This window comes from Myxine glutinosa, chromosome 9 (genome assembly GCF_964187855.1).
Source record: "Myxine glutinosa chromosome 9, kmMyxGlut1.1, whole genome shotgun sequence".
NCBI classification, from domain to species: domain Eukaryota; kingdom Metazoa; phylum Chordata; class Myxini; order Myxiniformes; family Myxinidae; genus Myxine; species Myxine glutinosa.
The window spans coordinates 125,481,565-125,504,869 of NC_136269.1; the positions used below are offsets into that span (position 1 = coordinate 125,481,565).

The 23,305-nt window shown below is 36.8% G+C and overlaps 1 protein-coding gene across 2 annotated transcripts in view; it reads right to left on the minus strand.

The window, feature by feature from the left end:
• Positions 1-1,961: 1,961 nt before the first annotated feature.
• LOC137434965 (TATA-box-binding protein) overlaps positions 1,962-23,305 on the minus strand; it is a 64,347-nt gene continuing 43,003 nt past the window's right edge. The window contains exons 5-8 of one of the 2 annotated variants that reach the window (XM_068128232.2): positions 10,739-10,830; positions 9,888-10,055; positions 3,383-3,477; positions 1,962-2,915 (exon numbers count right to left, since the gene is read on the minus strand). In XM_068128232.2, coding sequence (XP_067984333.1) covers positions 2,836-2,915; positions 3,383-3,477; positions 9,888-10,055; positions 10,739-10,830 — 435 coding nt within the window. In that variant the 3' untranslated portion in view covers positions 1,962-2,835. The remainder of the gene's footprint in view (positions 2,916-3,382; positions 3,478-9,887; positions 10,056-10,738; positions 10,831-23,305) is intronic. The other variant, XM_068128233.2, reaches the window with a different exon arrangement.

Consider the following 23,305-nt stretch of genomic DNA (forward strand, 5'->3'; position numbering starts at 1 on the left):
AGGGTGGAAATGCAAATGGTTCGGTGGATGTGCAGAGTATCGTTGAGAGAGATGAAGACAAATGATGAATTGCGAAAGATGATGGGAATAGAGCCTGTGATTGATGCTGTGAAGAGGAACAGGTTGAGATGGTTTGGTCATGTGTTGAGGAAGGATGAAAGTGACTGGTTGAGAAGAGTGATGGAAATGAATGTAGAAGGAAGTCGAGGACGGGGAAGACCGAGAAAGACTTGGCTAAAGATGGTGGAAGAAGAAATGCGGGCAAGGGGGTTATAACAAGGAGAGATGCAGAAAATAGGGCAAAATGGAGAAGATCGTCATGGGGACCGCAAGGCTAACCCCCGCTCTAGCAGGGAAAATGGCCTTAAAATGCATGTTGTTGTTGTTGTTGTTGTAGTGCTGGGAGGGGTGGCCATTTTGTTTTGTTGTTTTTGGAGAGTCGGTCCTGCTGTACTGGTCTTTCTGTGGTCTTTCCTATCCTGCTCTGTTGCTTTCATCCGAAAATCCATGAACACCGCCGCCCAGCACATCTCGATGGCCGAGTTTAGTGTTAAATCGCATTCCTTCAGGAGGCCATGACGTGTGTTCTCATTGTCGAGAACATTTTTGTCTCTGATCAGCTACTTTGTCATCGTCATATTCATAAGATACGGCTTTTTTTTTTTCTTTGGCGCATAACAAATTTTTCAATGGATTCACCCTCTTCTTGCTTGCAGCTGTCGAACACGTATCATTCAAAAATCACGTTTCTCACCAGCTTGAAATACACCTCCCTAATGCAATTAGTATAGCAGTCACATCTTTGTACAGCTGTGAAATTCACCTTGTATTTATAAACATGATATTCACTGCCCATCACCCTCCTCAGAGCTGCCACTTGCACTTCCTCTTCTTCATTCAAGTCAGATGCCACTAGATAATCCTCAAATTCAACTCTAAAATTGTCCCAATTGATGCTGCAGTCACCACTCATTTTCATCCCATCCTGGGGTGGAATGTTGGCCCAATGTTGATCACGTACAGATTTAAGACTTCCTAGGGTGGTGCCTGTGGCATTTCAGTGCAGCACGTTGCAGAAGGAGATCGTGTCCGCTTTTCCAAACATGTCCACTTTGGGCAATGAAGGAATGACTTGGAACGGAGGATGCCGAGTCTGTGGATGGATTTGGAGGTCAGCTTTGCTATACGACTTGCCGAGAAGGGGTTTGTGGCTGTTGGTGAGGCCTTGAAGTTCAAGAGAACAAACCTTTTTCAATGATTGACCACGGTTGTAGAGAGGTGGATTATTTTGACAATCCTTCCAGATAGCCAAGAAGAGTCTTCTCAAAAGTATTGGAGAGATCGTTTATACATACAAAGAACAGAAATGAGCCTAAGACAATGCCTTGTGGTGCTCCAACCTCTACTGGGAGAGGAGCAGAAATATTACATTGATGGCAATACGTTGAGTACACCGTTGGAGAATGTCAGAAAGCCAGGGATGAATGTGGGGTCGTTGGAACATGCACCGAGCTTGGCAAACAGTGTATTGATAATATGTCCAGGGTGACAGTCCTGACCTCGTTTGAGATTTAGGGCCCCAACCAATGCTGAGAGAGAAGCACTATGATCTCCAGAGTTGTGTAAATACACAGAATCCAAACTGATTAGTGACCTCCTCCTGGTTAAATTCCTGTATTACAGTCTTACTTCAACTGTTTTGTTCCTCTTATTCCATTTGTGGAACCATCTTTCTGAGCTCATTCAATCCCACTTTTCTGACAGAGAATCAAAGCCAGCACAGCAGTATTTGAAAACATTCGCACTGATGCCATCTGGACCTGTCATCGATGCAGGATTGAGAATGGACAGATATTTCTCACCCAAGACAGTTAAGAAAGACACAGTCCGGGTAAGACAGAGTACGGACTGAAATTGATAGAGGGGGACAGGTTTGACAAATTATGATTTGGAGGCAAACACCGAGTTGTGATTTAATCCAAAACCAAGAGCTGGAATTCTCCGAAACATACCTTTAATTTACCGTTGCTCCAGATAAAAATTCTGGGAAGGAATTTATACAGGTTTACTAAAAGGGCAAACAGACATAGGTTCGTTGCAAAGGCAATGGAGCAAGTGCTAAGATTATATTACACCAAGAAGAAAAGAAAGAAGAGAATCTTAGCGATAAAATAAGCTGCTCTCAGACACCTTTGGAGAGGGCGTGGTCAAACAACAAAAATAAAACGAGTCATAAAAATTAAGTGTTTTACCAAAGAAAATAGAAGATGATGAAACTATGCCCTATCTCCGAATTACTGCACTCTGCCTCAATCGAGACCAAAACCGGACAGGTGGTGACATCGGCAGCAGACTGGGGCATGATAAATATAGTAAAATAGAATTAGCAGATTATTATGCCACTTGGCAATTAGGAAAGTCCGTTAAACATTTTGGGGAAAATAAAGTTTTAACAAAATTGAACACTGATATCTTTGTGCGCACCACAATTAAATTCATGGTTTATAATTATCATACAACTCGTGTAAATATCATCTGTCATTTGCTGAAAATAAAACCTGGATACATGTACAATATTTTAAGTAGAAATCAAATATTTACAATGAACTGTCAGCAAAAACAAAACTCTTGGATAAACATGATTACAGTCGTGTCCCGGGAGCTTCTTGTCTTACAAATGCCAAAGACGATGGATGACACAGGAAACGATGGATGGTGGAGCAAGATGCTTGTGCATTTTATAACAAATAAACAAAAAAATAACTTCACAGGGAAGTAAGCAGTCCATCTTTGTTGAATGATTCCATTCGACATTCGTTCAAGTGTCACAACTTTTCATGTCGTTTTCCGGAATCCCTTCAAAATCGGGTAGATGTTGTCAAATGCCTCGTATATTTCAGTCCGAACCTTGGCACCTTCGTGCGAGAAAACATTGGGAATTGTTAAAATAAGCATCTCCTCGAGATAGGAAAAACAAACAATGCATGGAGAGGACCGTAGAACGAACACCATTTGAAAAAAATACATTCCCAGACCAACTCTAAATTATCACCCTGGTACTTTATAGTATTTTATACACTCTTAGACTCATGTAAATAAAGATTTAACTTTTGAGTTTGGGATGTAAAAATTATTGAGAAAGCATAGCGAAGGCTAAAATCAACCCTCCCAACCTTGATGTGCATATCTACCCCCACAACCGCTCCTCCATGTAAAGTGTTTCACAAAAACAAAAACAAAAAAGTATATTCGTGCCTTGAATGCAACACGAAGGTAAGGGCTCTCGAGTCTAACGGCATTACTCCTGAAGGCCTTTAACCCTCAGTCAAGATAACTCCCAAGAGGAAGTCAAGTATGCTTGGAGATGATATGACAGACCCACCTGTAAGAACAACCTTTCCTGAAACAAAGATGAGCAGAACGATCCTAGGTTTCACCATGCGGTATATTAGGCCAGGAAAAAGCTCCGGCTCATAGCTATAGGGAAGGGAGGACAGAAATGGGGTAGGGGAGGAGGGAAAGAGCACAGATGTAGATAAACACAAGTGACATTTGAACATGCAAATCGATTTACAATACACTGCTCCACAATTCCAAACTACTTTATACTATTGGACGCAACATTTCCTCCCCCAACAACCTTCCTTTTTATACTTTTTATTGGCACCTTCGTGCGAGAAAACATTGGGAATTGTTAAAACCCCTAAGGTGGCCGGAGGCATTATGTTTTTGGGTTGCCGTCCGTCGGTACTTCCGTCTGTCTGTCCGTCCGTCCGGGCTAAACCTCATTCTTCTCAGCAACCACATGGCTGATTGAGACTAAACTTTCAGGGTAGGTGTGACACCTATGCAGAATGTTTTTATGATAATTGTGACGTCATAGGTCACGTGGTATGGCAGCCATCTTGGATTAAACGCAAATAATAAAAATTCTTGCAAACCGCTGAATGGAAAAATTTGAAACTTGGCACGTTGTACTCAAGTACTCCCAATGGGGAAGAAAATCATGATCATGATGACGTCATAGGTGAAGTGGAAAACCAGCCAAAAATGTATTGATCGAATTCCTTATTCTGAAAATGTGAAATTGCATGCATATGATCTGTGACCCATTTTCATCGAAATATGAAATTTATGACATCATAGGTCACATGGTTTGGCAGCCATATTGGATTTGACCTAAAACCTTAAAAAAAACATCTCCCAAACCACCAAATTTATTGACTCAAAACTTTACATGTGTCATTGACTAGGCATGGTGATTAAAAGTTGATCATGAAAATATGATTGGTCACATGGTGTGGCAGCCATATTGGAATGAAGGAAAATATTAAATAATTGTCTTAAATCCCCAAGTCCCTATTGATGTAAATCTTCAACAAAGATGAATAATTATATGTCCCTATCGATGCTAAATTTTACAAATATCATCTAACACCATCGTTGCATATCGTTGATGTCGTAGGTCACCTAGTTTGGCAGCCATCTTGGATAGAAAAACGAACCTTATCCAACCAACATGAAACTTCACAAATATGATCCCCGACACATACATATGCAGAGTGTACATTTTTAAGGTCATATGTCACATGGTGTGGCAGCCATATTCGCTTGAAAGCCAATATTTTTAAAAATCCCTTCTGTGAAACCGCTTCACCGATCGATGTGAAACCTGTCATGTCTGGTAAAAATGTGATACTTGAAAACAGCTGAAGGGATTTAAATCAGACTTGTTTATTTATAGGACAGTGAACGAGGGCATATACCCATTGTGGAGACTATGCGGAGGCATATTGGCGACACAGTCGCATTGCTCTAGTTATAGATGCAATACTGAAGATCATGGAAGAGCAAGGAGATGCTTGTGTGAAGAGCTACTTCGTTTTTCTGTTTGTCCCATCCTGAAACATGAAAATGCACCTCGGAGAAAGAAAAAAAAAATGAAGTAAAAGTTGCTTAAAATTAATTAAAACCTGGGTGATGTATAGGCAACAGACCACTTTCTCAATCACTCCCGAATTTTTTTTTCTTTGCTGTTAAGAAATACATTTTCGAGCTCTTTCAACCAGTGCAATAGTAAAAGGCTTCCTTTTTAGTCCCCTACCGGTTTCACTGGAGGGACTATAGGTTTGTCTGACCGACCGTTCATCTTATCTGTCCATTCCACCTGTGGTTTTCCAGACTTTTGGTCCTTGCCTTTTAACATATTCAAATTAAACTTGGTACATGGCTATATTATGATAAGTTACAGAACACGTTCAAAATTCAGGGCGTTTACCCAATTTTGCACGGAGTTATGCCTTTTTTGAACTGAGAAAATATCACATAGTATACAATCACATGAAAAAGTAAGTACAGTACACACCATGTAATGTTTTGACTTTTTCAACATATTTCAACATACAGCTATTTGATCTTCATTTCAACAATATTGATAGATAAAGGTGATATAACAAAACAAACATCATGAAACATTTACATTTTGTAGTCCATTGTATAATTTAAATAAACATATATGCAAATTTCGCATGTGGAAAAAGTAAGTACACCCTTGGCTCTAATAGGTGGTATTGCCCCCTTTGGCAGAAACAACCTCAAGTAGGCGTTTCTTATAACTGCCTACTAGTCTCTGACATCGACTGTGAGAAATTTTTGCCCACTCCTTCATGCAGAATTCTTTCAGCTGTGCGATGTTTGAGGGGTTTCTTGCATGCACAGCTTGTTTCAAATCCCCCCATAAAATCTAGATGGGATTGAGATCCGGGCTTTGACTTGGTCATTCCAGAACCCTCCATTTCTTTCTTTTCAGCCATTCCTTGGTGGATTTACTGGTATTGTTAGGGTCATTGTCATGTTGCAAGGTCCACCTTCGGTTGAGCTTCAACTTTCCGACAGATGGCCTCACATTATCCTCAAGCACCCTCTGGTACAATGAAGAATTCATAGTGGATTCTATGATGGTGAGCTGCCCAGGCCCTGATGCAGCAAAGCTGCCCCAAACCATAATATTTCCACCACCATGCTTTACAGTTGGTATCAGGTTCTTGTGGTCAAATGCTGTCTTTGGTTTTCGCCAAACATGTCTTCTGGTATTGTGGCCAAATAGCTCTACCTTTGACTCATCTGTCCAGAGCACATTGTTCCAGAAGTGCTTGTCTTTGCCGAGGTGTTCATTGGCAAACTTTAGTCTTGCCCTGATGTTCTTTCAGGACAGCAAAGGATACCTCCTGGCACACCTCCCATGCAGATCAAATGTGTGCAGCCTCTTTTTAATGGTAGACTCGTGCAATTTGACATCAACAGTGGCAAGAGCTACCTGTAGGTCCCGTGATGACATTCTGGGGTTCTTCGAGACTTCTTTCAGCATCTTGCGGTCTTCTCTCGGTCTGAACATGCTGGGGCGGCCTGGCCTGAACAAGTTGGCAGTTGTTTGGAATCTTTTCCACTTGTAGATGATCTTCCGGACAGTCAAATGATTGATTTCAAATTGTTTGGAGATCTTTTTAAATCCATTCCCAGACTCGTAGGCATCTATAACCTTCTTTCTGAAGGCCTCAGAGAGCTCTTTTGATCTAGGCATGGTGACACCGCACACTTCAACAACAAAGAGCAAAATGTCTGTACTAAATGTCTGAGGTTTAAATAAGACAGGTTCCTCCAAGATCCTCTCTAACGATGTTCTAATCATTTGCACCTGAGCTGGTGCACCTGATTCTAATTTTAGGTATTTGAAGTAGTGATAAATGTAGGGGTGTACTTACTTTTTCCACATGCGAAATTTGTATTTATGTTTATTTAAATTACACAATGGACTACAAAATGTAAATGTTTCATGATATTTGTTATATTATATCACCTTTATCTATCAATATTGTTGAAATGAAGATCAAATAGCTGTATGTTGAAATATGTTGAAAAAGTCAAAACATTACATGGGGTGTACTTACTTTTTCACGTGACTGTACATGGTTCCGCTTTCAGCTGCCCTGACTTCACCCAACTGCTTTACACCCATTGGGTGCATGGGCGGCCTGACTCCACCCCCAAAAAAGCAGCACAGATTGGCATGCCTCAGGCCTTTGGCCTGGGTGTTAGTCCATGGCCCAGTGCAACTGGTATGAAACCAGGTATAAAACCACGATGTATTATACAGTCGTGGGCAAAAATGTTGGCACCCTTCCACTTTTTTTCAAATAATGCACCATTTCTTTCAGGAAATTGTTGAAATTAAAAAATATTTTGGTATCCACATTTGTATTTCTTCGGTTTGCAGTGGAATAAAACAAAAAAAGCTGAAAAAATTCCGAAATCATAGCTTATTCCAAAAAGAAATCCTAAAATGGCCCGGACAATATTATTGGCACCTTTTCGAAGTTGTTAGAAATAATTATATATATAGCAGGTGATTCTCCTTTACTTTGGAAATGAACTCACCTGGGGTGAGATGCAGGTGCCTGCAATATAAAAATCACTCATTCAACCAGTTTGAATCGAGAAAAGGAGCCATTCTGCTGTTTTGTGTCACTGTGTGCACCGCAATGAGCATGGAGAAATGAAAGTAAACCAGAGAATTGTCTGACGAGGCCAGACACAAGATTGTAGCCAAGCATGGACAATCTCAAGGCTACAATTCCATCTCTGGAGACATTGATGTTCCTGTTTCCAACGTACACAATGTTATCAGGAAGTTTAAGGCCCATGGCACAGCAGCCAACCTCCCTGGATGTGCCCGCAAGAGAAAACCTGATCGAAGATTGCAGCGAAGGATTGTTCGAATGGTGGAGAAAGCACCTCGATCAACTGCCAAACAGATTCAAGCTGACTTCAGAAACAAGGTACGACAGTTTCAACAACGCGCCATTTGTCACCAAATCAATGAAAGGAGACCCAGGAGGACCCCACTGCTGCTGAGAGAGAGACATAAGAAAGCCCGACTGGAGTTTGCCAAACACACCTGAACAAGCCAAAATCCTTCTGGGAGAACATCCTGTGGACAAATGAGACCCAATTAGAGCTTTTTGGTAAAACACATCATCTCTATGTTTACAGAAAACAAAATGAAGCCTTCAAAGAAAAGAACAACTTCCCTACCATCAATTATGAAGGAGGTTCAGTGATGTTTTGGGGTTGCTGTGCTGCCTCTGGCACTGGGTGCCTTGAATGTGTGCACGGCCTCATAATTTTTATTTTATTTTGTGTCTTCTACCTTTTCTTGTCTTGTCTTCTACTTTTTCTTCTACCTTCTACCTTTTCTGTCTTCATCTACCTTTTGTCTATAAAAAATCCTTTTCTGTCTTCTACCAACTCCTATCCGGCCTAGCTCCCCCAGCTCTATCTGTGCTCTGTCCCCCAAATATTCCTACAGGTCGCACAAGATCTGCCAGCAACCCTCTTCTGGTGAACTTGCCAAAATCAAGACTCTCTGCTCACCTTCACTCCTTCATTCCACTTTACTCCTGCCTCTGGAATAAACTCCCTCACTCTCTTCAATCCCACTCCTCCCTCCAGGTCTTTAAAACAGCTGTTCACCACCATTTCTTATCTTCCCCGATCCAAAACCTTGATCTCTTCTACCCCTGTTAATTCACCCCAGATCCACTTTTTTTTGAAATACCGACTTCTTTCCTGGAAGTTATAGCAGTGTCCATGTGTTTTTTGACTCTCCCACCCCCCACCCCCACTCCCACTCCCACCTTCCCATGCTTCCTCCCCCCAAACCCTCTCCTTCCCACAGATCTTCCGATGTCCCTGTTCTCTGCTGTTGTACTTGTGTGCTTCCCTCTCTCTCCCCATCTTGTCTCCCGCTCCCTTTATTGTATGTTTTGTTTGTCCGATTGTTTTTTTTTGTCATTGATGTTAGTTCTTACACGAGCCTCGATCTTGTATAGAAAAAAACAAAATCAAAATCAAAATCAAAAAAATCAGGAGATTACCAAGGCATTTTGGAGCGCAATGTTCAACCCAGTGTCAAAATCTGGGTCTCCGTTGAAGGTCATGGGTCTTGCAGCAGGACAATGACCCCCAAACACACTTCAAAAAGCACCCAGAAATGGTTCAAGACAAAACGCTTGACTGTTCTGAAGTGGCCAGCAATGAGTCCAGATCTAAATCATATTGAGCACCTGTGGGGAGATCTGAAAACAGCAGTTGGGAGAAGGAAGCCTTCAAATCTGGGAGAACTGAAGCAGTTTGCACAAGAAGACTGGGCCAAACTGCCAGTGGAGAGGTGAACGAAGCTCAATCATGGCTATAGTAAGTGCGTGACTGCAGTTATTTTGTCCAAAGGCAAAATCGTGCTACCAAATATTAAGTCTCGTGCTACCAAATATTAAGTCTCGGGTGTCAATAATTTTGTCAATGCCATTTCCTTTTATTTTCTGATTTGAAAGGATATATTAAGTTCTGAATCAAAAACAAAGGTTCTGTAATATTAACAGTGAAATAAAAAATTGTGGAGACCAAATACTTTTGTCAATTTAAACTTTTTTTTCGAGAAAATTGTGAGTTATTTGAAAAAAGTGCAAGGCAAGGGTGCCAATATTTTTGGCCACGATTGTATATATGCACTATAAGCCATATGCATGTTTTGGCTTATTTTTACTATTTTCGGCACCAAGCGCGGCAGTATACTCCACCCAAGTAAAGGGAGGTGTTTATTGATATTGAACTGAAACAAGTCTCCCTCTTGTTTTTTTTATATTGTGGTATTTTTTTTACTACAGGCTAATGCTCGTACACAATAATTGCTAAATTAATCAGAGATTATTGACTAAATGTAACACTGGAAAGAAAAAAACAATAATTACTTATTTGGCTCTTCTGGCATAAAGGTAAATTCAGATAAACAAGGTCAATGCTCATCACAGCCATGCTGGAGCATGACCCACCTGCTAAATTGTTGATGCGTAAGAACGAGACCCTCCAGGCGAATGGGGAACTTCACATCACAGCTTCCCACCATGTTCTGGATCTTGAAATCCAAGAACTTAGCTGGAAAGCCGAGCTTCTGTACGACACGGGCATACTTTCGCGCTGCCAGCCGAGACTGATCCTCACTGTCAGAAAGAGGAGCAGCATTACTGTACGGACCTGAAATGCTATTTCGGCCACAAGGCTCAATCGCATACAAGATAAACCAAAAGCAACTCTCCAATGTGTTGAGCCTCCTTTTCGAAAAGCTTTGTAGGTGGTGAGGAGCTCAGTAGTGCCAAGGAAGAACATCACACGACAAAGGATGTCTAGTCGGCAACTGGCTTTGGAGGCCAGCTTGAAAACGTGGCTTTCCCAGGAAAGTCTGTTAATTAATTACTACTATTGAAATGAACCTTTTAACCCTTTAGTTAGACTGGTGAGACCCATTCGACCTTTGAAGACCCTTTAAGATCCCTAAATACCCTGAAGACCCAGAGGACCTAAAAGACCCCCTCGCCCTCCAAAGTACGGCAGGTAGGTATGCTACAAGGCGGTGAAGACCGATTAAAATTTGGTCTTACGGACGAATGGGCCCCCGAGTCAGTCAAAAACACAACTTGAATTGCATTGGCATCAGAGAGCTCACCACCCACTGCTAGGAATTGGTTGTCAACTACAGAGTAAAGGGAAAACATGTCAGGCTTTTCTGGTGCGGGATCATTCCTTGGTGGCTTGAAGGTCAAGGGGGAGGGGACTTATTAAAACCGCTCATAGTGGTATTAACTGAGTGCACAACTTTCAATTAAATTATTTCAACATCGCCAACCTTTTTGCTCCTGTGCAGACCATCTTCCCAGAACTGAAGATCAATGCAGTCGTCCTTGGCTCTCGAATTCTCATTATAACTGCAGCAAATCGCTGCAAAAATAAAAATAAAAATCGTTCAAGATACAATGCAAGATTTGACGATCAAAATGTGCATCGATACGTCAACAGCAGCGAAAGCAACACAGTGAAGTCTGGAACAGTTTTTTTTTAAAAGAGCAAATCACATTGCAAAGGCAATCTTTGTTTTGCATCCCTCTATTTTGATTAGAATGTATCTTAAGCCTAAGTCACACATAGGCGGATTTGTCGGTGACTACTGGCGACTGGAAAAATCGCCACCACCCGCCGACAATCGTAATGAAACCGTAATGGACGGTCTTCTGTAGTCGTGGTTATCCTCCCCAGGTCGGCTGCAGTCGGCAAGAGCCGCAAAGGGGCCAAATATTTTTTAAAATGTTTAAAAACGGCGCGCTCAGTCGTCCTCAAAAAAGATCCGCCATGCTGTCGTGATGGAACCGCCATGCTGTCGTCGGTATCCGTAATAAGACCGTAAAGTGGCCGCAACCCCGTCGCTCATAGTCTTCAGCAATCGCCCCACCAGCTGGCACGGCAGAGATGCGAATGCCATACGGCCTTCCTGCGGCATCTTCCCGACTACGGGCCGACACTGTTGCGGCTGCATATCGACTACAGAAGAACTGCCACGTCTCCCCTGCGGCTATGGGAGACTGACGACAGCAGTAGGACTAGTGGCGGCCGAGTTACGGCCATTGGCGACAAAGATACGACTGCCTGGCGACTGCATTACGACATACCACGATTCCATGGCAAGACAGGATGGTGTGAGGGTCTCCGTGGAGTGAGGTCCTGTGGTGCCGACAAGGATATGGCTTTATTGTTTGGACTTGGGACTTTTGGGAACTTTATTTTTGGGACTTTGGTCCTTTGGAAACTTTATTTATGGGACTTGGGACCAGTGGAAATAATTTGTTGGACTATATTTCCATTCTCTCTCCCTGCAGAAAAGTTTGATTATTACATTACAATGATACACATTTATTAACTTTCTTATTGTACATCAAACATCTTTATGCTTCATGTCATACATCATTGAAATGAATAAAGTGAAATGTAAAATAGAGAGATAAAGATTTAAAAAGTTGTGTGAATCGTCTCCAATCGCCGGCGGTCTTATTGCAGTCTTGCGGACGTCGGAGTAAACCGCCACCCACCCGGCCCCAATGCAGTCGCCGCGATCCGCCGTGCATCCGCAATGCAGTCGTCGTCGATCTTCAACAGTCGCCATCCCACTCGGGGCGTCGTCGCAATGCAGGCGCAATGTGGCCGCCTGCAGTCGCCATACTGCCGCCTGACCATATTTGACCGCCCGAAATCGCCAGTAGTCGCCGAAAAATCTTGATCGCCGGCAGTCGCCAGTAATCGCCAAAATATCCGCCTATGTGTGACTTAGGCTTTAGACAATACTGTAAAGTACTTATCTTTCACGTGGATCTAACTTTCACGCTTTTCACAGTCAAGTAATTTCGGTGAAAGTTAAGTCCAGTGCATAAATATTCCTTGTTGTACCTGTGAAAACGTAGACAGTAATCACAGAATACGACAACAAAAATACAGACCGACTACTTCTGATGGGTTTTTATTTAAAACTAGCAAAATCACCTATCACCAGTGACAGGAAAGGCAAGCAATTAAAAAACAAAACACAGAAAAAGAATAAACAAGTATAGATACATTCAAAGTACACCGCCCCCCTTCCAAATAATTAAATATCTTACAGCGCGGCATTGCCGGGGCGCCTCCGGCGCCCGGCAATACCGCAGTGCAGCTCATCGAGGCTGCATTGGGAGGGAGAGGTGTACACTAATTGATTGATTAATTGTATAATTAAAATCAATAAAAGATTATCACAAAATATTTTCATAATCAATTGGCTAATAGCATAACTAAACCACTAGTGCTTCATCCGAAGATGTATCTTTTAGAAATTTAATTAAATAATTAATTAATAAAAAATTAAATAATTAATTGATTAATCAATAAATAATTTATTGATTAAATGATTAATCAAAAAATCAAAAATATCCTCGATAGCCACATCACTTGGTCACTGTCATGTCCAAATATTAGCTTCCCAGCTCAAAAGGTACCTGAGATATTGGCCAAATAAGAAAGAAAATAAATAAATAATTAATAATGAAAATAAATAAATAATAATAATAAAAAAATTAAATTATGAATCAATTCGGTCACAGAACACATAAACCACCACCATTTCATCAGAATCTGTAACTGAATTTTTTTATTTTTTTTTAGTAATTAATCGAATAATTAAATAATTAATCGATACATTGATTAATTGATTAATCAATAAATCAAAAATATCCTTGATAGCCACATCACTTGGTCACTCATGTCAAAATATTAGCTTCTGAGCTCAAAAGGTGCCTGAGATATTGGCCAAATGAGAAAGAAGACAAATAAATGATTAATAATGAAAATAAATAAATAATAATCATAAAAAAATTAAATTATTAATCAATTCGGTCAGAGAACACATAAACCACCACCATTTCATCAGAATCTGTAACTTAAAAAAAAAAAAAAAATTTGGTCATTAATCAAATAATTAAATAATTAATCGATTAATTAATAAATCAAAAATAGCCTTTGCAGCCAAATCACCTGGTCATTGGCATGTCCAAATATCAGCTTCCTAACTCAAAAGGTGCCTGAGTTAATGGTCAGAAGAGAAAGGAAATTTGATTAATTAAATAAGTACTTAATTAATCGCTAATAATTAAATAACTCATCAATTAATTGATTAATCAAAAAACAAAAAATACCGTTTTTGACAAAGGACTTGCTCACTGTTGTCCCGAAATTTCAGCTTCCTATCTCAAAGGATGGCTGAGATATCGCCCAGACAAACAAACAAATAAGTACAGATACATTCAAAGTACACCGCCCCCATGCCAAATAATTAAATATCCTACAGCGCGGCATTGCCGGGGCGCCTCTGGCACCCAGCAATACCGCAGTGCAGCTCGTAGAGGCTGCATTGAGAGGGAGAGGTGTACACTAATTGATTGATTAATTGTATCATTTAAATCAATAAAAGATTATCACCAAATATTTTCTTAATCAATTGGCTAATAGCATAACTAAACCACTCGTGCTTCATCCGAAGATGTATCTTTTAGAAATTTAATTAAATAAGTCGTTAATAAAAAATTAAATAATTTTGGTTAATTAATTAAATTAATTAAATTAAAATTAATAAACTAAATTAATTAATAAATAAATTAATAAACTAAACTAAAACTAAAAAAAAAAAAAAAAAATAATAATAAAATATATTAAAAAAATAATTTAAAAAAAATAAATAAATAAATAAATAAACTAATCAATAAATCAAAAATATCCTTGATAGCCACATCACTTGGTCACTGTCATGTCCAAATATTAGCTTCCGAGCTCAAAAGGTGCCTGAGATATTGGCCAAATGAGAAAGAAAAGTAATAAATGATTTATAATGAAAATAAATAAATAATCATAAAAAAATTAAATTATTAATCAATTCGGTCAGAGAACACATAAACCACCACCATTTCATCAGAATCTGTAACTTAAAAAAAAAAAAATTTAGTCATTAATCGAATAATTAAATAATTAATCGATTAATTAATAAATCAAAAATAGCCTTTGCAGCCAAATCACCTGGTCATTGGCATGTCCAAATAACAGCTTCCTAACTCAAAAGGTGCCTGAGTTAATGTTCAGAAGAGAAAGGAAATTTGATTAATTAAATAAGTACTTAATTAATCGCTAATAATTAAATAACTCCTCAATTTATTGATGAATCAAAAAACAAAAAATAACGTTTTTTGACAAAGCACTTTCTCACTATTGTGCCAAAATTTCAGCTTCCTAGCTCAAAGGATGGCTGAGATATCGCCCGGACAACCAAACAAACAAGAAAGAAAGCAAGAAAACAAGAAAGCAAGAAAACAAACAAACAACCAGAGTGAAAACTGAGTACTCCCTTTCAACGTGCGTCACTGCCGAGCCCCCATCGGTGCCCGGAAATGACGATTTGCAATGCCTGGAGATGGCATAGTAAAGGTGCGGTGTACAACAAGTACACATACATTCAAAGTACACCGCCCCCATGCCAAATAATTAAATATCCTACAGCGCGGCATTGCCGGGACACCTCCGGCGCCCGGCAATACCGCAGTGCAGCTCATTGAGGCTGCATTGGGAGGGAGAGGTGTACACTAATTGATTGATTCATTGTATAATTAAAATCCATAAAAGATTATCACAAAATATTTTCTTAATCAATTGGCTAATAGCATAACTAAACCACTTGTGCTTCATCCGAAGATGTATCTTTTAGAAATTTAATTAAATAACTCATTAATAAAAAATGAAATAATCAATTGATTAATCAATAAATAATTAATCGATTAATCAATAAATAATTAATCGATTAAATGATTTATCAATAAATCAAAAATATCCTTGATAGCCACATCACTTGGTCACTGTCATGTCCAAATATTAGCTTCCCAGCTCAAAAGGTGCCTGAGATATTGGCCAAATGAGAAAGAAAATAAATAAATGATTAATAATGAAAATAAATAAATAATAATCATAAAAAAATTAAATTATTAATCAATTCGGTCAGAGAACACATAAACCACCACCATTTCATCAGAATCTGTAACTTAAAAAAAATATTTTTTTTTGTCATTAATCGAATAATTAAATAATTAATTGATTAATTAATAAATCAAAAATAGCCTTTGCAGCCAAATCACCTGGTCATTGGCATGTCCAAATATCAGCTTCCTAACTCAAAAGGTGCCTGAGTTAATGGTCAGAAGAGAAATGAAATTTAATTTATTAAATAAGTACTTAATTAATCGCTAATAATTAAATAACTCATCAATTAATTGATTAATCAAAAAACAAAAAATACCGTTTTTGACAAAGGACTTGCTCACTATTGTGCCGAAATTTCAGCTTCCTCGCTCAAAGGATGGCTGAGATATCGCCCGGACAACCAAGAAAACAAGAAAACAAGTGCACATACATTCAAAGTACACCGCCCCATGCCAAATAATTAAATATGCTGCAGCGTGGCATTGCCGGGGTGCCTAAGGCGCCCGGCAATACCGCAGTGCAGCTCATTGAGGCTGCATTGGGAGGGAGAGGTGTACACTAATTGATTGATTAATTGTATAATTAAAATCAATAAAAGATTATCACAAAATATTTTCATAATCAATTGGCTAATCGCATAACTAAACCACTAGTGCTTCATCCGAAGATGTATCTTTTAGAAATTTAATTAAATAAGTCATTTATAAAAAATTAAATAATTAATTGATTACTCAATAAATAATTAATCGATTAATCAATAAATAATTAATAGATGAAATGATTAATCAATAAATCAAAAATATCCTTGATAGCCACATCACTTGGTCACTCATGTCCAAATATTAGCTTCCCAGCTCAAAAGGTGCCTGAGATATTGGCCAAATGAGAAAGAAAATAAATAAATGATTAATAATGAAAATAAATAAATGATAATCCTAAAAAAATTAAATTATTAATCAATTTGGTCAGAGAACACATAAACTACCACTATTTCATCAGAATCTGTAACTTAAAAAAAAAAAAATTTTTTTTGCCATTAATCAAATAATTAAATAATTAATCGATTAATTGATTAATTAATAAATCAAAAATATCGTTTGCAGCCAGATCACCTGGTCATTGGCCTGTCCAAATATCAGCTTCCTAACTCAAAAGGTGCCTGAGTTAATGGTCAGAAGAGAAAGGAAACTTGATTAAATAAATAAGTACTTCATTAATCGCTAATAATTAAATAACTCCTCGATTTGTTGATTAATCAAAAAAAAAAAAAAACGTTTTTGCAAAAGGACTTGCTCACTATTGTGCCGAAATTTCAGCTTCCTAGCTCAAAGGATGGCTGAGATATCGTCCGGACAAACAAACAAGAAAGAAAACAAGTACAGATACATTCAAAGTACACCGCCCCGGTGCCAAATAATTAAATATTCGACAGCGCGGCATTGCCGGGGCGCCTCTGGCGCCCGGCAATACCGCAGTGGAGCTCATAGAGGCTGCATTGGGAGGGAGAGGTGTGCACTAATTGATTGATTAATTGTATAATTAAAATCAATAAAAGATTATCACAAAATATTTTCTTAATCAATTGGCTAATAGCATAACGAAACCACTAGTGCTTCATCCAAAGATGTATCTTTTAGAAATTTAATTAAATAAGTCATTAATAAAAAAATAATTAATTAATTGATTAAAATAAATAATTAATCGATTAATCAATAAATAATTAAGCGATTAAATGATTAATCAATAAATCAAAAATATCATTGATCGCCACATCACTTGGTCACTGTCATGTCCAAATATTAGCTTCCCAGCTCAAAAGGTGCCTGAGATATTGGCCAAATGAGAAAGAAAATAAATAAATGATTAATAATGAAAATAAATAAATAATCATCATTAAAAAATTCAATTATTAATCAATTCGATCACAGAACACATAAACCACCACCATTTCATCAGAATCTGTAACTGAATTTTTTATTTTTTTTTAGTAATTAATCGAATAATTAAATAATTAATCGATACATTGATTAATTGATTAATCAATAAATCAAAAATATCCTTGATCGCCACATCACTTGGTCACTGTCATGTCCAAATATTAGCTTCCGAGCTCAAAAGGTGCCTGAGATATTGGCCAAATGAGAAAGAAGATAAATAAATGATTAATAATGAAAATAAATAAATAATAATCATTAAAAAAATTAAATTATTAATCAATTCGGTCAGAGAACACATAAACCACCACCATTTCATCAGAATCTGTAACTTAAAAAAAAAAAATTTTTTTGTCATTAATCAAATAATTAATCGATTAATTGATTAATTAATAAATAAAAAATAGCCTTTGCAGCCAAATCACCTGGTCATTGGCATGTCCAAATATCAGCTTCCTAACTCAAAAGGTGCCTGAGTTAATGGTCAGAAGAGAAATGAAATTTAATTAATTAAATAAGTACTTAATTAATCGCTAATAATTAAATAACTCATCAATTAATTGATTAATCAAAAAACAAAAAATACCGTTTTTGACAAAGGACTTGCTCACTATTGTGCCGACATTTCAGCTTCCGAGCTCAAAGGATGGCTGAGATATCGTCCGGACAAACAAACAAGAAAGAAAACAAGTACACATACATTCAAAGTACACCGCCCCATGCCAAATAATTAAATATGCTGCAGCGCGGCATTGCCGGGGTGCCTAAGGCGCCCGGCAATACCGCAGTGCAGCTCATTGAGGCTGCATTGGGAGGGAGAGGTGTACACTAATTGATTGATTAATTGTATAATTAAAATCAATAAAAGATCACAAAATATTTTCATAATCAATTGGCTAATCGCATAACTAAACCAGTAGTGCTTCATCCGAAGATGTATCTTTTAGAAATTTAATTAAATAAGTCATTTATAAAAAAATTAAATAATTAATTAATTACTCAATAAATAATTAATCGATTAATCAATAAATACTTAATAGATGAAATGATTAATCAATAAATCAAAAATATCCTTGATAGCCACATCACTTGGTCACTCATGTCCAAATATTAGCTTCCCAGCTCAAAAGGTGCCTGAGATATTGGCCAAATGAGAAAGAAAATAAATAAATGATTAATAATGAAAATAAATAAATAATAATCATAAAAAAATTAAATTATTAATCAATTTGGTCAGAGAACACATAAACTACCACTATTTCATCAGAATCTGTAACTTTAAAAAAAAAAATTTTTTTGTCATTAATCGAATAATTAAATAATTAATCGATTAATTGATTAATTAATAAATCAAAAATATCCTTTGCAGCCAAATCACCTGGTCATTGGCATGTCCAAATATCAGCTTCCTAACTCAAAAGGTGCCTGAGTTAATAATGGTCAGAAGAGAAATGAAATTTAATTAATTAAATAAGTACTTAATTAAACGCTAATAATTAAATAACTCCTCAATTAATTGATTATTCAAAAAACAAAAAATACCGTATTTGACAAAGGACTTGCTCACTACTGTGCCGAAATTTCAGCTTCCTAGCTCAAAGGATGGCTGAGATATCGCCCGGACAACCAAGAAAACAAGAAAGCAAGAAAGCAAGAAACCAGAGTGAAAACTGAGTACTCTCTTTCAGCGTGCGTCACTGCCGAGCCCCCTTTGGTGCCCGGCAATGACGATTTGCAATGCCTGGAGATGGCATAGGAAAGGAGCGGTGTACAACAAGTACAAATACATTCAAAGTACACCGCCCCATGCCAAATAATTAAATATGCTGCAGCGCGGCATTGCCGGGGCGCCTCTGGCGCCCGGCAATACCGCAGTGCAGCTCATTGAGGCTGCATTGGGAGGGAGAGGTGTACACTAATTGATTGATTAATTGTATAATTAAAATCAATAAAAGATTATCACAAAATATTTTCATAATCAATTGGCTAATCGCATAACTAAACCACTAGTGCTTCATCCGAAGATGTATCTTTTAGAAATTTAATTAAATAAGTCATTTATAAAAAATTAAATAATTAATTGATTACTCAATAAATAATTAATCGATTAATCAATAAATAATTAATAGATGAAATGATTAATCAATAAATCAAAAATATCCTTGATAGCCACATCACTTGGTCACTCATGTCCAAATATTAGCTTCCCAGCTCAAAAGGTGCCTGAGATATTGGCCAAATGAGAAAGAAAATAAATAAATGATTAATAATGAAAATAAATAAATAATAATCATAAAAAAATTAAATTATTAATCAATTTGGTCAGAGAACACATAAACTACCACTATTTCATCAGAATCTGTAACTTTAAAAAAAAAAATTTTTTTGTCATTAATCGAATAATTAAATAATTAATCGATTAATTGATTAATTAATAAATCAAAAATATCCTTTGCAGCCAAATCACCTGGTCATTGGCATGTCCAAATATCAGCTTCCTAACTCAAAAGGTGCCTGAGTTAATAATGGTCAGAAGAGAAATGAAATTTAATTAATTAAATAAGTACTTAATTAAACGCTAATAATTAAATAACTCCTCAATTAATTGATTAATCAAAAAACAAAAAATACCGTTTTTGACAAAGGACTTGCTCACTATTGTGCCGAAATTTCAGCTTCCTAGCTCAAAGGATGGCTGAGATATCGTCCGGACAACCAAGGAAACAAGAAAACAAACAAACAAGAAACCAGAGTGAAAACTGAGTACTCTCTTTCAGCGTGCGTCACTGCCAAGCCCCCTTCGGTGCCCGGCAATGACGATTTGCAATGCCTGGAGGTGGCATAGGAAAGGAGCGGTGTACAATAGCATACCTAAAGCACTAGTGCTTCATCCGAAGATGTATCTTTTAGAAATTTAATTAAATAAGTCATTTATAAAAAATTAAATAATTAATTGATTACTCAATAAATAATTAATCGATTAATCAATAAATACTTAATAGATGAAATGATTAATCAATAAATCAAAAATATCCTTGATAGCCACATCACTTGGTCACTCATGTCCAAATATTAGCTTCCCAGCTCAAAAGGTGCCTGAGATATTGGCCAAATGAGAAAGAAAATAAATAAATGACAAGTACACATACATTCAAAGTACACCGCCCCATGCCAAATAATTAAATATCCTGCAGCGCGGCATTGCCGGGGCGACCCCGGCGCCCGGCAATACCGCAGTGCAGCTCATTGAGGCTGCATTGGGAGGGAGAGGTGTACACTAATTGATTGATTAATTGTATAATTAAAATCAATAAAAGATTATCACAAAATATTTTCATAATCAATTGGCTAATCGCATAACTAAACCACTAGTGCTTCATCCGAAGATGTATCTTTTAGAAATTTAATTAAATAAGTCATTTATAAAAAATTAAATAATTAATTGATTACTCAATAAATAATTAATCGATTAATCAATAAATAATTAATAGATGAAATGATTAATCAATAAATCAAAAATATCCTTGATAGCCACATCACTTGGTCACTCATGTCCAAATATTAGCTTCCCAGCTCAAAAGGTGCCTGAGATATTGGCCAAATGAGAAAGAAAATAAATAAATGATTAATAATGAAAATAAATAAATAATAATCATAAAAAAATTAAATTATTAATCAATTTGGTCAGAGAACACATAAACTACCACTATTTCATCAGAATCTGTAACTTAAAAAAAAAAATTTTTTGTCATTAATCAAATAATTAAATAATTAATCGATTAATTGATTAATTAATAAAGCAAAAATATCCTTTGCAGCCAAATCACCTGGTCATTGGCATGTCCAAATATCAGCTTCCTAACTCAAAAGGTGCCTGAGTTAATGGTCAGAAGAGAAAGGAAATTTGATTAATTAAATAAGTACTTAATTAAACGCTAATAATTAAATAACTCCTCAATTAATTGATTAATCAAAAAACAAAAAATACCGTTTTTGACAAAGGACTTGCTCACTATTGTGCCGAAATTTCAGCTTCTTAGCTTGAAGGATGGCTGAGATATCGCCCGGACAACCAAGAAAACAAACAAACAAGAAACCAGAGTGAAAACTGAGTACTCTCTTTCAGCGTGCGTCACTGCCGAGCCCCCTTTGGTGCCCGGCAATGACGATTTGCAATGCCTGGAGATGGCATAGGAAAGGAGCGGTGTACAATTAATAATGAAAATAAATAAATAATAATCATAAAAAAATTAAATTATTAATCAATTTGGTCAGAGAACACATAAACTACCACTATTTCATCAGAATCTGTAACTTTAAAAAAAAAAATTTTTTTGTCATTAATCGAATAATTAAATAATTAATCGATTAATTGATTAATTAATAAATCAAAAATATCCTTTGCAGCCAAATCACCTGGTCATTGGCATGTCCAAATATCAGCTTCCTAACTCAAAAGGTGCCTGAGTTAATAATGGTCAGAAGAGAAATGAAATTTAATTAATTAAATAAGTACTTAATTAAACGCTAATAATTAAATAACTCCTCAATTAATTGATTATTCAAAAAACAAAAAATACCGTATTTGACAAAGGACTTGCTCACTACTGTGCCGAAATTTCAGCTTCCTAGCTCAAAGGATGGCTGAGATATCGCCCGGACAACCAAGAAAGAAAACAAACAAGTACACATACATTCAAAGTACACCGCCCCATGCCAAATAATTAAATATGCTGCAGCGCGGCATTGCCGGGGCGCCTCTGGCGCCCGGCAATACCGCAGTGCAGCTCATTGAGGCTGCATTGGGAGGGAGAGGTGTACACTAATTGATTGATTAATTGTATAATTAAAATCAATAAAAGATTATCACAAAATATTTTCATAATCAATTGGCTAATCGCATAACTAAACCAGTAGTGCTTCATCCGAAGATGTATCTTTTAGAAATTTAATTAAATAAGTCATTTATAAAAAATTAAATAATTAATTGATTACTCAATAAATAATTAATCGATTAATCAATAAATACTTAATAGATGAAATGATTAATCAATAAATCAAAAATATCCTTGATAGCCACATCACTTGGTCACTCATGTCCAAATATTAGCTTCCCAGCTCAAAAGGTGCCTGAGATATTGGCCAAATGAGAAAGAAAATAAATAAATGATTAATAATGAAAATAAATAAATAATAATCATAAAAAAATTAAATTATTAATCAATTTGGTCAGAGAACACATAAACTACCACTATTTCATCAGAATCTGTAACTTAAAAAAAAAAAATTTTTTTGTCATTAATCGAATAATTAAATAATTAATCGATTAATTGATTAATTAATAAATCAAAAAATATCCTTTGCAGCCAAATCACCTGGTCATTGGCATGTCCAAATATCAGCTTCCTAACTCAAAAGGTGCCTGAGTTAATAATGGTCAGAAGATAAATGAAATTTAATTAATTAAATAAGTACTTAATTAAACGCTAATAATTAAATAACTCCTCAATTAATTGATTATTCAAAAAACAAAAAATACCGTATTTGACAAAGGACTTGCTCACTACTGTGCCGAAATTTCAGCTTCCTAGCTCAAAGGATGGCTGAGATATCGTCCGGACAACCAAGAAAGAAAACAAACAAACAAGAAAACAAGTACACATACATTCAAAGTACACCGCCCCATGCCAAATAATTAAATATGCTGCAGCGCGGCATTGCCGGGGCGCCTCCGGCGCCCGGCAATACCGCAGTGCAGCTCATTAAGGCTGCATTGGGAGGGAGAGGTGTACACTAATTGATTGATTAATTGTATAATTAAAATCAATAAAAGATTATCACAAAATATTTTCATAATCAATTGGCTAATCGCATAACTAAACCACTAGTGCTTCATCCGAAGATGTATCTTTTAGAAATTTAATTATATAAGTCATTTATAA